The sequence below is a fragment of the Hyperolius riggenbachi genome, chromosome 4, assembly GCF_040937935.1.
Source record: "Hyperolius riggenbachi isolate aHypRig1 chromosome 4, aHypRig1.pri, whole genome shotgun sequence".
In the NCBI taxonomy this organism is placed as follows: domain Eukaryota; kingdom Metazoa; phylum Chordata; class Amphibia; order Anura; family Hyperoliidae; genus Hyperolius; species Hyperolius riggenbachi.
This window is the reverse complement of record NC_090649.1, coordinates 211,308,522-211,325,823: the sequence shown is the minus strand read 5'-3', so window position 1 is coordinate 211,325,823 and position 17,302 is coordinate 211,308,522. Positions and strand designations below refer to the sequence as shown.

Genomic DNA, 17,302 nt, shown 5'->3' with positions numbered 1-17,302 from the left:
TGTATTTCCTTTTCAAAACGGTACTTAACCAAAACTCTAAGTTTACCACTTAATCTGAGCCAACTCACCCCCCAGAGATGCTGCATGCGAAGATTTTCATCTGATGCAGCCAAAGCGTAACACCTGTGTGTATGCTCTCATGTGGTTACATGTGCCCGGCAGCAGGTGGGAGTTGTTTGGCAAAAGAATCTCTAAGCAACCATGTGGTATGGCCATTCATATGCATGAGCCCTGCCTGGAAAAGAACAGTGAATTTAATAACTAGCACCGATAAAGTACCAAAACTGTTGTAAAGTGTAGCAATATGTAAACTCATAGGAAAGGAATAGAACTGCAGAGGACTAAGTGCAACACTTTACATTTCAGATAGAGATATGAAGTTTCTGCAGGATGCCACACTCTGTAGCAATGCATGCAAGGTATTACAGGGCTTCTTGGCTAGGAGGAAATGTGCTATGGAAGTTGTAGGCAAACGAAGAACTGTGTTCTCAAATGAGCACGATGACAGATCGCCTTTAATGATTGCCCCATTCTTCTCATTATTCTTTTCCCATTTCCTGCACCCCCTCTTTTATTTTTCCTCTCTCCAATTGCTGTAGTGAGGCCCCTCAGCCACACGAGGCCGCCCTCCCCATCTGATACCCTGCTGTGATTGACATCTCTCTCCGTATTGCCATAGCAATAGAAAAAGCAACCAGTGAAAAACGAAGGCGGGGCGCTGGAGCATCTCTGCCCGCCCCACTCAATTCATTATTTTCCGTAGCCACGCCCACGCTGCTCTGTTCCCCACGTGTCCCGCGCAGATGTGGGTGAAGCCTCGGCTGCGAGCGGCAGACTAGCAATAGGAGAGGTGACTGCTGCTGCTGACAGGGCATGTGGGCGGAGCCTAGCCGCTGATTGACGCGCCCCCTCCCCCAGACTGAGCTGTGGCTGCAGTGCGGGATTCGCCAGTGTGAGGTCGGGAGTTACCCGAATACACCCGCGGGGGGGTCTAGGAGACTGTAAACACCCGCGGGGGGCCAGAGTGGCACGAGCGCACCCCAGGGAGACCATAGTGTGCAGGATACACCCGCGGGGAGGTGGAACAAAGGGAGCCGCGCACACCCGCGGGGTACGGCACAGGCGGGCGGAGACATCGGCACTTGGCTGAAGGCAGCTTGGAGGGACACAAGTGGGATCTATCCAGCGAGGAGTCGCGCGCACACTGCGATCAGGAGCCGGAGCGAGGGAGGGTGTCCCGGATGAGCGGGTGATCTGCTGGAATGCCGGCTGCTGTGTCTGCGGGTCACCCAGAGATGTTCGGGCTGTGGATGTGGCTGCTGCTGCTGGCGGCGGCGGCGGGGGTCAGAGGACTGGAAGGTGAGACTCGCAGTATACAGTACGTGCTCTGCCTGCCTAATACGGGGAACTGTGGTGTGTGTGCAGCCCCTCGCCCTGTCCCCGGTGATGGGCCCACCTGTGGGTGCCCCTCTGCCCAGTGATGTCACCTCGCTGTAATGTGGTCACCGCTGCTGCTGTGCTATTCGGCACACTACAAAGCGCTTGTGCTGGCGAGTTTGTGCAAGTTGTGGCTGCGCTGCTAATTAGGGGAGATAGCAGCCTGACTGCCAGCCAGACACGGGGGCCTCTGCAGCCTGCACTGATTGCCACTTATCCACTACTCCATTCCTGTGTGCGCCCTCCAGTCACTACTATTTATGGGGGTCCAGACAGTCTCTCTTGGCTATTGTTAACCACTCAAAATTATGTTTAAATTTGTTGCAAACAAGTCCATGAAATGTGTTTTATTATTTGCTGGATTGCTTTTTTTTTAATTAAATATTATTCACTTTTCCTAGAGCTTTCTCAAAATCCCTGCTAGGAAATAGGAGCAAAAGTAGAGCAATCCCTCCAGTGCGACAAATCAAAATCCTTGATCTGGGCAATCGCTTCACTTTCCACCAGTTTTGCTGGTCTGTCCCTTTGGTAAATCTGACCCACTTTGCCTCTCATCATGCTGGGATGTGTAGGCAGCTGGAGTAACAGGTTGCAAAAAGTTTTTTTTTTTTCTTTTAATTTGCACTTATGCCTGCAGGTATAGGTTATTTTCCCCTAAAGTATGTAAATGATGTAATGAGTGATGGATGAGGGACCCAGTAGAGGAAAAGGTTCTTCACCTTTGATCCTGTTTCTGAGCGATGTGAGCAGTCCACAGCTGCTCTTAAAATAACAGGATTGTGTTAATGCAGTGTAGTATCTGTAGATCTATGCTAGCTAGTTCTGCCTTTGTTCATATGTAACAGGATCATACCCTGCACTGCTCTGAATTTCAGACCTAAAGCTCTACCATGATTTCATCAAGAATGCGCTGTACATTTTGCTATTTTAACCAGACTATTGATGGATGGCTTGTGTACAGTTGTACAAAGTGCTCGCTTCTTATATTTCTAAAATATGAAGCTCTGTTTCTTTTTCTTTTGAGTAAATATTCACTCCATGTAAAATGCCCATCATTATAACATTTATGGCTTTGGGCTTTTTGAATTTACAGTTTGAATGCCATTGCACAGATGGCTTATATTTTTTGTGTGCGTATGAACGGAAAGGGTTAGGCCGTGTATGTTTGAGCAGGAATGGGTTAAACCAGGTGTTTGGTTAGTGCTAATGGCCCAGACACACAGGCTCGGGTGGTTGACATTTTTCTTTGTGAGATTCATATCAGGAGGTTTATGAGAAAATAGGACATTCTTGGGAGTGGAGTGATTAAAAAAAAGTCTCAAGTTCTGTTTTTGGGATTTGTATTACTTGTTTGCAATTCTGCCCCTTGAATACCAGTAGCAGCCCTGCCAGCGTTCAGTAATAGCTTTGTTCAATGCCTGAGATGTGTTGAAGAGTTCTTGATTAATAGCCATTTTCTTTTCATGGTCGTAAGCAAAGTTTTTTTATTTCCTCAGCCTATTCTACCTTTTGTTCCTTACTAACTGCTCACTAATTGCTTTCTTGACAATAGCCTCTCTATCTCCCATGTCTTTTCCTTATCCCAGTGAATACATGATAAGAACAGGGTGTGGTAAAATTTAAGACTGCAGTTTCCAGTTTGCACACCTTGTTGTTAAGCGTAAAATCTGATTTCCCAAGTAAATTAGCCAAACATTTGTTTTGGCCATTGGCGTTAGCTGTTAGCGTGCCCTGCCTGTTTTCTGAATTTGTGCTGGAACATGGAAAATAAGCTCATCACAGTTCTTTCCATCATCTTACTGCAAGTGTAGTTACACAGTGAGAACTATTTGTATTCTAATTAGTTCATCGCTTATTCGTTGTGAATATTCATGAAGTCTCACTTTCCTGTTACGTTTCAATAGAGTACAATTAAGACTTGAATTACTTTCGCTTAACTTCCAGACTGTGGGCTCAATTCACTAAGCATGGGAGGCATTTTAAATTATAACAGTTCTATTTTTCTTTTCTCCACCATTTCAGGATTACTTTTAAATGCAAACAGAACGCCCCAACTGTTAACTTATTCAGAGCTGCTAACCAGGTGCCTAGGGGCCTATTTATCAGGCTGGTGATCAGCTGATCACCAGAGACGCATCCCTGTTTCTGTAGAAATGATTTCACTCTCAGATCGCCATATTTATAAACCTAGCTCGCATCTAAAAGGTGCCACTTTTTAGCCTGATCACCATTTTAATAGGTTTGCCAATGTTCTGTTATTTAAGGATATTTTAGTACCAATCATCCCATTTTCTAAGTTGGCGTTTGGGCAGACGGCTAAGTGGCGTTGGCGACTTTTGTGGAGACCTCTGCAAGTTACTATGGAGAACGGTTTGATTTGTTCGCCAGTTTGCTCCAGATTGCCACTTTAAAAAATAGTGTTCTGTAAGCGCAGTGAAAGTCTGTAGGCTGCTTTGAGGCTGATGGTTCATTTACTCTATTTAAAGTGCGTGGAGGTGCGGATCGCCAGTATAGGTGACTTATTGTACTGATGATCAAGCATTAATTACCAAAGGCCAAAATATATTAATTTTATTTCTGTAGTTTACTTTTTCCCCCGAAGTGCACTTTCACACACCACAATGCATGCGCACGTGAACGCAATTTCATGCATGCGTTCCTGACATACAGCATGCGTGACACAGGCAGTGCATTACAGTGCAGGCGCTGCCACAACACAATTACACCCAATGGGAAATTGCATGCATTGTGCGATAAAATGTTCCCAGCCGTATTACATCGCAATGCACAGAAATACATAGCTGTACTGCGAATGGTAACTTGACAGTCTATGGGCTTTCATGTTGCCATGTGGATCGCACACTGTGCAGCGTGCCATGAATGACAGCAGCGCTCATAGTGTGAATGGGCCCTTTTGAAAGTGTACACATGATTGGGCAGTGTCCTTTCCTCTTCATGTATCACAGTGGTATTTATTATGTATGCAATATTGTACAACACTGCGTAATAATTCCCACTGTATAAATAAATAATGCTAATAAATATTAATGTTACTTTTATCTACAGCCTTTGGCAGGGCACACCAGAACTGCCATTTTGAAATAATTAATTTGTGAACTTAAAGCAAGCCTGTAGTGTAGGATTCACTGTGAGAATATCAAGCCCATGCCATTCTTTGTGAGCTGTAGATTGTGTCTGTGTGGTTTAATTTGGAGTTTCTCCATCTAGCTTGTCAGTAGTGTCACTTGTTAGGATCTCACATGTCTCTGTTCCTGAGAAATGCACTGCTCCAATCTTCTCAGGTGAGGTATGTGATCGCGTAACCTCACTTTCCTCTCGGTTGCTTAGGAGTGGCTCTTTTTGTTTTCCGTAATCTCTGCAAATCTCTTTTGCTTTAACTAGGTATGATGAGTCGGTAGAAATTATATTGTCATTAAAAAAAACAAAACACCAAAACAGGTTTTTTTAGATAGTGGCTGTCTGAAAGATTTGACTATTTTTAGTTTTGTGCAAGCTTGAGCACATGTCCTAATTACGGGGTATGGCTATTTTTCACAATCTAGGGACTTTCATCTGATTTGTGTTCTGCATGAAGATGGTAAAATCAGGGCACCTCGCTTTGTTGATGAGCCAGTCTGCCTCAAGCGTTCTGCTCTTATGGGAGAAATCCAGGGCCAGTGCTAGATTTATAACCGTTACAGAAATGAAAAGTAAGGCATTTATCCCGTGTGTTTATTCAACAAATCAGTGCAAAGAGTATCGATTACGGTATGTGCAAAATCCAGCAAGTTAGCAAGCATAGAAAATGAGCCTTAAGCTGGATATACACTATACAATTTTTGCTTTTGATCATAATTAAGATCAATATTATGATAGACATGATTATCGACTGTCTAAAAACATTGCGGTTCAGTGTTTGGATCATGATTACGATTGAAAATGCGTTAGTCCACTTCAGTGTACGATTTCTTAGATGTTTTTGTGTAATCGATATTCTAATTGGGTGGAACAGTTGTACAGTGTGTGGCTACCTAATCCTAGGCTTAGTTAAGTGGGGTGTTGCAGTGCAATGTAATGGAAGCATTTTAACACAGAAAGTCACAGTGCAGTAGTAAGTCTATGTGGCGTTCAGAGTGCATCCATCTGGTGGGATGCAATCCAAGGGAGTACAGTATCCCACCACAGTGCATGCAGTAAGCTACCACATAACGCATGTGTTAACAGTGGTAGAGAAGCATGCGTTTCATTGACTATATATTTCACTGTATGTGATGCAACAACCGTGTAACGTGTGGTGCGACTTTTTGGTTTCATTGTGTTGTATTCCTGTGTTTGAACTGGGAACACAATGCAGCTCAAACTGTGAACTTAATCTTACAGGAGGCTGATTGAAGGTTGCATAAATGATTGGCTGCTGTCAGTCACTGTACTTCGAATCTCAGCTCTTCCCATTCAGTAAGCCGACACCTTTTCAGTAAGGAGGCCTTGGTCAAGAATCCCTAACGCTGCTACTGCCTGCTGAGCGCACCCTAGAGGTTGTATTTTAAGCGCTTTGAGTCTGCCTGGAAAAAAAAGCCCAATATAAATATTTGGGCTTTTTTTTTCCAGGCAGACTCAAAGCGCTTTTACATGTTACATTTTGTTACATAAAGATAGAGTAGGAAGCAATTTTGAGCCTTATGTGTTAAAGAGTAATCTGAAGAAAGCCTTTTTCTGTTAGTAAATGCCTTGATTTGCTTTCAGTGATTGGGGATACAGGTAGTCCCCGACTTACAAACGACCCGCCGATACGAATGGCATGGATTCTGTTTCCATAGGAACAAGCCAAAAAAAATTTCAACTTGGACTTGTAGTTTTTGAGAAAATCGATTTAAAAAAAAAAAAAAATCAAAGAATAGGTTTTAGACTTGTATAAACAGGTATAAAGTGCAGAGGTGACACAGGCGGGGACACTGGAGGTACAGGGGGCAGAGATGGCACAATGTTCTGACTTAAGAACTAATTTACAGTCCCTATATCGTTCGTTAACTGAGGACTACCTGTACATTAGTGATTTCATTATTTGCTAGCGGTTCAGGCTCACATTCTGCATAAGACTCTATTCACATGGAGTTTGTAAGTATTCTCTGTACTTGAGTGGGTTTCCACTAGTTGTGCTTGTTACCCCCAGCAATGCAAATGACAAACTGGTTATTTCCCTGATATGGTCCCCATGGATTTTAGGGATATTATATTGTGAGCCAGCTATTGATGTGCATTGTAAATGTACTCTGTAAAGCTCTATGGAAAATGTGCCAGCACTATATGAATGTATAAAATACCTTTTCAAACCAAGGCTTTAAGGATATTTAGAAAAAGATTGCTTTGGGAAGCAAGAAATTATTTTCATATGTCAGATCTGTTTTGAACTAAGGCTATAAAGTTGTGTTGGGAAGATGGGTGTGGATGAGATGAGGTACTCTATAACAAAAATGTCATACTCCATTCAGCTGCATGTGTAGAGCCAATAAAAGGGCCACATTGTATTGTCAGAGACAGCTTGTCCAATCTCTTCTATGAATAGGGATTTATTTTTTTGGAGATTTCACTGCTCATGTGCTGTCTGTCAATCTGCAACAATATAGCAAATGCATACCTAGAAGTAAATAAAGGCTATATTTTAAAGATAATCTGTATTGTTAAAATCGCACAAAAGTAAACATACCAGTGCATTAGGGGACATCTCCTATTCCCCTCTGTCACAATTTCGCCACTCCCCACCACTTTAAAAGTGGTCAAAAACAGTTTTAAAAAATTTGTTTATAAACAAACAAAATGGCCACCAAAACCGGAAGTAGGTTGATGTACAGTATGTCCTCACATAGAAAATACATCCATACACATGCAGGCTGTATACAGCCTTCCTTTTGAATCTCGAGATCATTTGTGTGTTTACCTTCTCCCCTGCAGCTCTCATCCACTGAAGAGTGACAGACTGATTGTTTCTTCCTGCAGACAGCTCTATGTCTGTAATTCCTCAGTATGTGATAGCCCAGCCAGCTCAGAGGACGATTTATCCAGCTTGTAAAAAGCAGGCAGCTCTCTTCTTTCACTGACGAGAGCAGAGAGGCTGCCTAATCTAAATAACACACACGGGAGTGTGCATTGAGGGGGGAAGTGCATAACAGATCAACAACACTGAAGAGTTGGCAGCCTTCCAGACACAGGGCGACAAATCCGACAGGAGAGAGATAAGTTGATTTATTACAGAGATGGTGATAGTAGAAAGTGCTGCAGTAAGCCAGAGCACATTAGGTTTAGGAACTTGTAGGATAGTAGAAAAAAGGATGACATTTTTGTTAGTCTCTTTAAAGTGAATGTTTACCGTTTAAAAAAAAAAGTCAGATACTCACCTAAGGAGAGGGAAGGCTCGGTCCTAATGAGCCTTCCCGCTCCTCTCCCGGTCCCGCGCAGGATCCCCCGTGGCAGTATTCGACCAGTTCGGTCAAATACTGCCACTTCCGCATGCCGAAGGGAGCTTTCGGAAGCCTTCGGGAGCACTCGGGCTCCCGAAGACGGGCCGCTCCATACTACGCATGCGCAAACACCCTCTATGACGCACTCGCGCGTGCGTAGTATGAAGCAGCCCGTCTTCGGAAGCCCGAGTGCTCCCGAAGACCTCCGAAGTCTCTGCGGCGGCGAACGGGGGAGCCAGCGCAGCACCGAGGGCACCGGGAGAGGAGCGGGAAGGCTCATTAGGACCGAGCCTTCCCTCTACTTAGGTGAGTATTTGACTTTTTTTTTTATTTTTAAAACGGTATCCACTGGCTTTAGATGTAAGTTTTGTGCAAGACTTGCTGTATTTCCAGAAGTGTGTTTAGGCTGCAGTGTATGTAGACCAGGCTTTCTCAAGCAGGGTTCCCTGGAACCCTAGGGTTCCTTGAGGACTCTGCAGGGGTTCCTTGGCATTTTACCCCATCGTGGGGGACGTATAATAGAGCACACTGTAATAGGTGGTACTGTAACAAGAAGCACTTAGTTGAGGGCTCAGGAGACAGTATAATGAGTGGCAGTGTAATAGGAGGTAGTGAAATTAACAGTCTAACCTACATTTTAAAGACCATGCCTCCTAAAAAATAAATGCAGGGGTTCCTCAAGACCAAAAAATTGTTTGCAGGGGTTCCTTGAGATCCAAAAGTTATTTGCAGGGTTCCTCCAAGGTAAAAAGGTTGAGAAAGGCTGATGTAGACCACAGCTGGTCTGTATGGCCTGATGGGCGAGAGTTCTGTAGATTTTTACTGTAAACTGCTTAGTAAAAAGCAATGCCCATCCAGGTTTACTTGATGACCCACTGGATATGGCAGATTTGTGTTAAAATGTACCACAAATGGAAGATATGAAGTTGTTTAGCCTAGTCACAGGTGATAGTTTGTAGAGGGAAACTGGATGGGGAAAAATAATTTGTTGCTCATGACACTCATGTACAGTATTTGCTTGTAAAGTAGCTAAGGGGGTGGGGGAAGCAGAACCCTTATATATGTTACCTTATTTAACAAATTGCCATGAGCAAAGTTACAGCTCACTAATCGGTCATAGTTCTCTTTACTAGAGCAAGATGGATTCCAGTTACCTGCTGTGGGCAGTGTGCTCTGCATTTCATGCTTTGCCTCTTGCACAGTTTGTCAAATTAGCCGGAATATGTTTTCACAAGTAGTCTGGGCGTGCTGTGTAATGTTGCCTCTCTGATTATGTAAAATCTTATAAACTCTGGCATTTGAAGGAATCACCGTGACCTGATAGTATCACCTCTTTGAAGGTGCCTGCATGTGTACATGCTTTAGAAGTGTCCAAGCTCTTTGTTCGCAATACTAGATGTTGATGTAGATTAACCCTGACAAATTTTGTTATGTCTTTTTCAGGTTGCAGGTAAGCTTGTGGGAAAGTCGAATGCTTCTCAGTTGAGATTTTTTTTTTCTTCTTCTTCAATGTTGTGCATTTCTGGCCTGTTCAGTGGATGTTTTGTTTTAAAGAGCTTTGGTTGTTTTTCAGGCAGATGGTTGAGATGCGGACCCGTCCTTAGTTATTGGGTTGTTGTTCCATTTCTTTGCTACATGTGCCTTGGGATGTTTTCACATTCCTGCGGTGTTGGTTTGCAGTTTCTGTTGGAGGAGGATATAGGGAGTTTGACTGTTCTTTTGATGTTGGTTTGATGTTTGAGTAGATCCTTTTTTCCTCTGTTAGCTTAGTAGAAAGTAGATGTGACATTTGGTGACTTGTTGTAATGTAGCATGTGGCTGTTGCTTAGCCTTGTTTTCATCATTGCAGTACATAGTGACTATTCAGGCTTTCTGGAAAGGCATTTTTGTGGCTTTCTCTAGTGTTTCATGTTTGCATGTGCTGTGTTTTCCTCCAGGAGGGAGGCATGCACCGCATGCACTTATTTAATATTTGTGCAGAGATCAGTGGGGTGTTGTCTTCAGTGACAGCCCAGAAGTATTCTGCTTTTTAACCTTGTAAAGCCAACAGGATAAAACTGTTTAGACTTCACATAAATTTGGGCCATCATGTAAAACCTGACATGTTTTTTTATTGTCTGTCCAGATGTAGATGCTTGGCTCAGCAGAGCAGCTTGTACTGTGCTATAAATGGAAGGGCAGGAGGTCCCAATGTAGTGAACACGGTAGCAATCATGTGACTCAATCCAACATGACCAATCTGCTCAGTTTGAATCCGATGCAGAGAACAGGTGGTGTTTGACTGTCACTCATTCTGATTATAAATTAGGTTCAGGTGACAGCTAAGTAATGTGTATATGTCTGGGAGTACAACTCTGGGCAAAAAATAAATCTATCTGCAATGTAGACCTGAACGGTAAATCGAATTTAAACCGCAATCGTGATCACCTAGCTCATGATTTTGGAATCGTCAAATCGGCGATTATCACGATTACCTCATTTCCGCATGGGGAAGTTTGAAGAAGCGGAAACCCAACCCACAGTCCCGGTGCGTGTGGCCCACAGCATCGGCAGTAAGCCTGACAGATAAATCGACTTTTAACCGAAATCGTGATCACCAAGATCACAATTTCGGAATCGTGAAAGCTGCAATTATCGTGATCACGTCATTTCCACATGGGGGAAGTTGAAGAAGCTGCTTCAAACTTCCCCCAAAGTCCCGGCGCGTGTGGCCCGCAGCGTTGGACATACCTGCTGCACAATTCGAAACACTGTCCGTCCTCTATAGCTGTCTGCCGGCTCTTGTGCTTGGCAAAATTCTGGGTTCCTGCATGTCACATGACATACAGGAAGTATTCCGTGCATTAGAGCCTCCAGGAGGCAAAGTGGATAGACGGGCATCGCTGGACTCATGCTGGAAGCCATGTCCAGAACTGATGCAGTTTGGGGACAAAGGAGGCACAGAGAGACACAGAGTGGGCACAGAGGCAGACACAGGAGGCACAGAGAGAGAAACAGAGCGGGCACAAAGACACAAAGGGGGCAAGAGAGAGACCGGGGGACAGAGGGAGAACAAATAGGCAAAGAGGAGGAACAAAGCTTGATTTGAAGGAAATCGTGAATCGAATCGAAATCGCAATTTCGGGCAGAAATCGCTCAATTCAGTTTTTTCCTAAAATCGTTCAGGCCTAATCGGCAGCGTTGGATATACCTTCCAACATAAGTCCAATGCTGTCCGTCCTCTTTCGCCATCTGCCAGCTCTTGAGCACAGCATGCTTCATGGTTCCTGTATGTCACATGGCATACAGGAAGTATGGCATGCATTAGAGCCTTCAGGAGGCGAAATGGATAGATGGGCATCACTGGACTCATGCTGGACGATATGTCCAGCACTGCTGCAGCTTGGGGAACAGAGGGGGCACAGAGAGAGACAAAGAGACACACAAAGTGGGCACAAAGAGAGACGCAGTGGGTGCACAAAGAGAAACAAGGGGCACTTGCAAAGTCTGACAAAATTAGTGTGCAAGTGAGTAGGGAGGCTGGCCAGTATCTTACTATTTTGGCAGTTAAACTGCTGTTCAGGAAATGCTGTTAAAAACGAAGAAAACTGAGAATCCTCCATGAGGAGATGGACTGGCCCAAAGCCTGTCGGTTCTGTTACATTTTTAACTGCCTACTTTTTTTTGCGATAGTGGTCCTTTAAGTTATATTGAAGACCGCTGTTTCAATGAAAATGATCCATGCACTTTCTTACACAAAAGTAAATGCAAACTGTTGAATTTTTTTTCCCCTCGCTGTTTTCAAAAGCAAACAAACACCAGATAAATTTTTTTTTTCCATGCCCCTCCAATTTTATACTGATCGGACCATGTCGGGCATATTGCTAAGCAAATAGAAATGCATATGACAGACCCTTAAAAAAATGATGGGCTAGTCCAAAACGTGTCGATTCTTTCAGATTTCTACTATCTACTGTAAGTGACAGCAACATAGGAGAAAAGTAATTTATGGCTCATTTTACTCTAAGAAACCTACTTCTTTGTATGTGTTTACATGTATTTAAAATTTTACAATTTTTGCGATAGTGGTCCTTTTTAAACTGACACTACCATGGATTATCTCTAAGCCTTAAAGAGAGTCTGAAGCGAGAATAAATCTCGCTTCAGAGCTCATAGTTAGCAGGGGCATGTGTGCCCCTGCTATACCGCTGCTACAGCGCCACTAAACGGGGGTCCCTTCACCCCCAAACCCCCCACTGCAACACTTGGTCGCAGACTTGGTCGCTCCTGGAGGCAGGGCTAACGGCTGCAGCCCTGCCTCTCCCCCGCCCCTCTCAGTGAAGGAAGACTGAGAGGGGCGGGGGAGAAGCGGAGATACGCGCTGACAGACGCGCGTGGGGCAGGGCTGCGGCGGTTAGCCCTGCTCCAACCAGGAAGCGCTGCACTGAGGGGATTTGGGGGTGAAGGGACCCCTGTTTAGCGGCGGTTTAGCAGGGACACACATGCCCCTGCTAACTATGAGGTCTGAAGCGAGATTTATTCTCGCTTCAGACTCACTTTAAATTAAAAACCCACAGCAGGGCGAGTGATGATTAGTTCATCCTTGCCCTGTTATGCTGGGAATACACGGTTCGTTTTTGCCTTCGTTTAAACCTTCGTTTCGATTGTGCCTTTTGTCCTTTTCGATCCCGAAATAATCAGTCATACGGTTAATATCACCACCCACGGTTTAGTTTTTTTTTCCGATTCTGATGGTTTCGTTTTTCCAATGATCGAAGGCTGCAAAGAAACGAAACGAAAATCCCTTTTTACAGGGACGGACTAGCATAAACGAATATATAATCGATCTGAACAGCCATCAAGCCTACCAATGGCTCGATTAGATGGATAAAGAGAGATAATATCAAACATGTACACTTGTGTCACCAGGCGCTGATAGGTTCCTAACTAGTTAAGCAGCGTTGTAAGACAAGGGGTCCCTTAAACCCCTGAAATTGTATTGTATTAGTAAACTCAGTCTAACACGCGCTAAAGATAAAAAAACAATTTTAATTCAATATTGTTTCCATTCACTCAATCCAATATTCACACTCCACCCAATTTCATAAAGCTATTTACAACCTAGTAGAAGGGCCCTTCTCTTTATGCTCCTTTCTAATTGTGCACATAAAAAAATAAATAAAAATGTCAATAAAAATCTCAATAAAAATTGTGTATAAGTTCACAAAAAATGAATACTCTCAATTGAATGAATTTCGTATGGATAAGGTGGCATACAGCTGTATCCATAAATTGCAATCCTCACACATATATAAGACCAACTCACGGTACTGCAGAGTCTCTCTTCACAGTGTGTTCTCACATCAAATACTGTTATCAGCCTCCACAGAGGTACTAGTAGTCTTATTTAGCACCCCTGGGTCCAGCGTACTTCCACGTTACTGGCAGCTCCCAGTCTCTCCGTACCTGTAAGCGGGGTTACCGCACTAGGGTCCGGCCTCCTTGTAACAATTCCTCCGTGTGATTGCTAGCATCCGGGTGCGGCCTGCGTCACTTCCCGTTATTAGACACGAGGGTCCGCTCGCCACACTTCCGCTTAGTTAGTTGCAGTCAACACTGTTTCTTTGGGTGACGTCACCACTCAGGTCTCCTGGATCTTTGTATACAGACGGCCGCTGAGCGCTCTTACGGCTAGTCTCTTGTCCAGGACCCGTACACTTGTTACAATTCTGTGTTACAACCTCTACGCGTTTCTGCCAATCAGCGTTGGCCTTCTTCAGGAGGGTTTTCTTCACGATCTGAGGCTGCCATTCCTTGTACTGCTTTTATATATCAGATTAGTTGCCACCCCTCAAATTGACAGGGTCAAGGGTCAGAGTCTCACCAACGTTTTTAAGCCACCATATTATTATATATCCTTGTACTCCAACAGCATTCTTGAACTCCAGAGTAAACATTAATCATATTTATTTCATATTCCTCCGTACGGGCGGTTATCATTTGTCCTGCTTATCTCATATCTATGTAAATCTCCAAATTCTCGGTCTCCACCCACACATAAGCAATCAGATTTTGCTCTCTTTATCTTAATATACCAAATACCTCAAACATTTCCATAGTCCAATTAATCCTACATAGCTCTATACACAAAAGGCTATCAGTCATATCAATTACTTAAAAAATGCAAAAAGTTCCATTTCACTATTGAGTCCCTTAGGGGCCAATGTGTTCAGTTGAAAGATCCACTTGGATTCATACCTTGACATTTTATCTAGATAATTCCCTCCCCTTTCATTCCGTCCCACTACTTCGAGACCAAAAAATATTGTCCCCCTTACAGAACCCCCATGTTGCTCTTTATAGTGTTTGGATAGCGGGTGACCTTCATATTTGTTCTTAATATTATTGAAATGTTCTCCCACCCTTCTCTGAAGGGACCTCTTTGTCCGCCCAACATATCTTTTCTGACATGGACATTGTACACAATAAATGACACCACATGTAGTGCACGTCATTGAATCCCTTATTCTATATTTTACAGAGTCAGTCGCCTCAATCTCAACTATCCTCCCTGGATTACTGGTCCTCCTACAATTAAGACATATCCCACATCTAGTGAAACCCCCTTTACCTTTCCTAATACTATCCCTCCCCCCCTCCTTCCTCTCATTAGCTGCCGTGGCTATGGAAAGTCCCAAATTGGGTGCCCTCCTAAATACCATTTTTGGAATATCAGGTAATTTCTCACCCAAAAGCTTGTCTTCCTTTAACACATCCCAGTGCCTCCGGATAATATTCGATATCTTATTCGACTGGGACGTGTATTGCAAGACAATACTGAAATCATTATGTTCCCAGCTTTGTTCTCGCCTAGGGCCTAATAAGCTGTCCCGATCTCTCTGTCTAACAGCAACCCTGGATTCAGTAACATGTTGTTCCGGGTAACCCTTTTCCAAGAGACAGGTCACAAGTTGCTCCGCCTCCCTGTCATAGTCTTCAACGTTTGTACAGTTACGGCGGAGTCTCGTGAACTGCCCCTTGGGGATATTATTAAGCCAACGTGGAAGGTGACAGCTAGTATATAAAATGTAGCTGTTCACTGCCACTGGCTTGTGGAACGTCCTTGTGTTCAAACAGTTATTCTCCACATATATTTCCAGATCTAAAAAGTTTACAGTGTCCTTGCTGCTTTCAGCAGTGAATTTTATCCTCCAGTCATTTGTATTGATGTCTTCAATGAACGTATGCAGTAATGAAACATCACCCTTCCATATCAACAATATATCATCAATGAAACGGCGCCAGAGGACCAGGCTCGCACCCGGGCCGCCATCCCCATAAATGCAGCTTTCCTCCCAATAGGACATAAATAGATTTGCATAGGCAGGTGCGAACCTGGTCCCCATCGCCGTCCCACTCACCTGTAGATACCAGGTGCCATCATACTGAAAGTAATTGTGCTCCAGAACAAATTGAATCGATCTCAATATAAAGTCCCTTTGTACTGGATTGATGGTATCGTCCCCATCCAGGTAGAATTTTACGGCATCCAGACCTCTTTTATGATCTATTATGGTATAGAGCGAGGTCACATCTAGGGTGCATAGTATCCAATCCTTTTCCCAATGCAGATCTCCTAGTGCCCCCAGTATGTGCTTTGTATCCTCAATATATGCCTGGGTGCCCTTTACATATTTCTGCAGAAACGAGTCAACATATCTCGATAAATTTGCAGTGAGGGAATCCACCCCGGACACAATGGGTCTACCCGGTGGGTTGTCCAGATCCTTATGTATCTTTGGCAGATGGTAAAACAACGGCCTACACGGGAATCCTACATTCAGAAAATCAAATTCCTTCTGGTTCAAGATGCCACAGACCAGTCCCTCATCCAATAATTTTCTTAATTCCTTTGAAAAACTGACTGTCGGATCCTGACCCAAGACGTGATAGGTCTCTGGGTCATTCAATAGCCTATAGGCCTCAATTTGATACTTATCAGTGTCCTGTACCACTATCCCCCCACCCTTATCCGCAGGGCGTATAGTGATTGCAGGATCATTACGTAATTCCCGCATGGCCTTCCTCTCGGCACAGGTCAGATTGTCATTACCAAAGTTACTGACTCTCATGCGTTTGATATCTTTTTCCACCAAATTTTCAAATGCCGTCATTGCATCACTGTATTCTGTTTGGGGAAAAAAGGTGGAGGGATTCTTTAATGACGTATGCATATACTCCGTTAATTCATCATTTGATGTTTGTGGATTTTTCAAAAAATATTTCTTTAAACAGAGTTTCCTCATAAACTTCTTTACGTCTATGTATGACTCAAATTTATTGATCCTATTATTTGGGGCAAACTTCAGCCCTTTAGATAAAAGCTTAACCTCATCTTTCTCTAATTTGCGTTTACTCAAATTAAATACTCCCTTTTCAACTCCCTCACTATCTTGACTTGTCTCCCTTATTTCCTTTTTACTCCCCGCCCTCCTGCCCCTACATCCCCTTTTACGTTTACCTGCCGGGGGGTCCGTAAAAAATAATGACTAATTGAATTTCGGGGTTCTTCCACTATTACATTATTCCTACTTTTTGCGCTTTTAATGATGTTATTTCCTGTTCTGTTGTTAATGGACTTTCGGGGAGTTCTACCTGGGGTTGTCCTTGTGTTAGTCCTCTTTTGGTTCCTATATATTTCTCTCCCTTTTAGCAGGTTACCACTTGGTGTCCTATTCCTCTCACTAATCTCCCTCCCCATCCCTTCATTTCCTTTCGGACTCCGTATCAGAGCTGTGTATCTATTTGATGTGGATACATTAGATCTATTTAAATTCATATGTAGGGGTTTCTTTGTATTTTCCCGTTTCTTATTTGAGTAGGGATTATCATCTCTTATCTCCCTATGGGTCATTCTTTGTGGTTCTACTATGACCGGATTCATGGGGGATCTAAATCTACTCACCTGTTCCTCACCGTCACTGGTGTCGTTCTCCTCCTCCTCCTCACTAGCTGACAAACTCTCTTGCATTGTGGAGCATCTGGCCCCCTCCTCCCCATCAAAACATCCCTCCCCTGTTTCGTCAATCGTTTCAAGTGTACCAAGCAAAGTACTTCCCTGTAACTGACTTCCCACCGAACTTTCTTCTACCATTACTCTTAGGTCCTCACTATCATACATCGGGATAGAATCTCTTGCAAATTTCTTCAATTTTTTATTGATAATTTCTTTCTCCAATGTTTCTAGTCTGTTTTGTATACTTACCTCCATATTTTGATATTCCCTCGTGGTCCTATACGGTGTTAGTATTTGCTGGAGATCTTTAATCTCCACACCGACACTATTAGTTTGTGCCTTTCTGGCATCCATGACAAATTGAACCGTCTCCATTGAAAATACGTGAAACATATACTCCCACTTCTCCAATGTT

At 43.6% G+C, this 17,302-nt stretch overlaps 1 protein-coding gene across 3 annotated transcripts in view; it reads left to right on the top strand.

Moving 5' to 3' along the window:
* The first annotated feature begins 890 nt into the window (after nt 1–890).
* Nucleotides 891–17,302, top strand: part of EPHB3 (EPH receptor B3) — a 95,256-nt gene continuing 78,844 nt past the window's right edge. For 2 of the 3 annotated variants that reach the window (XM_068281327.1, XM_068281326.1), the window contains exon 1: nt 891–1,359. In XM_068281327.1, coding sequence (XP_068137428.1) covers nt 1,263–1,359 — 97 coding nt within the window. In that variant the 5' untranslated portion in view covers nt 891–1,262. The remainder of the gene's footprint in view (nt 1,360–17,302) is intronic. The other variant, XM_068281328.1, reaches the window with a different exon arrangement.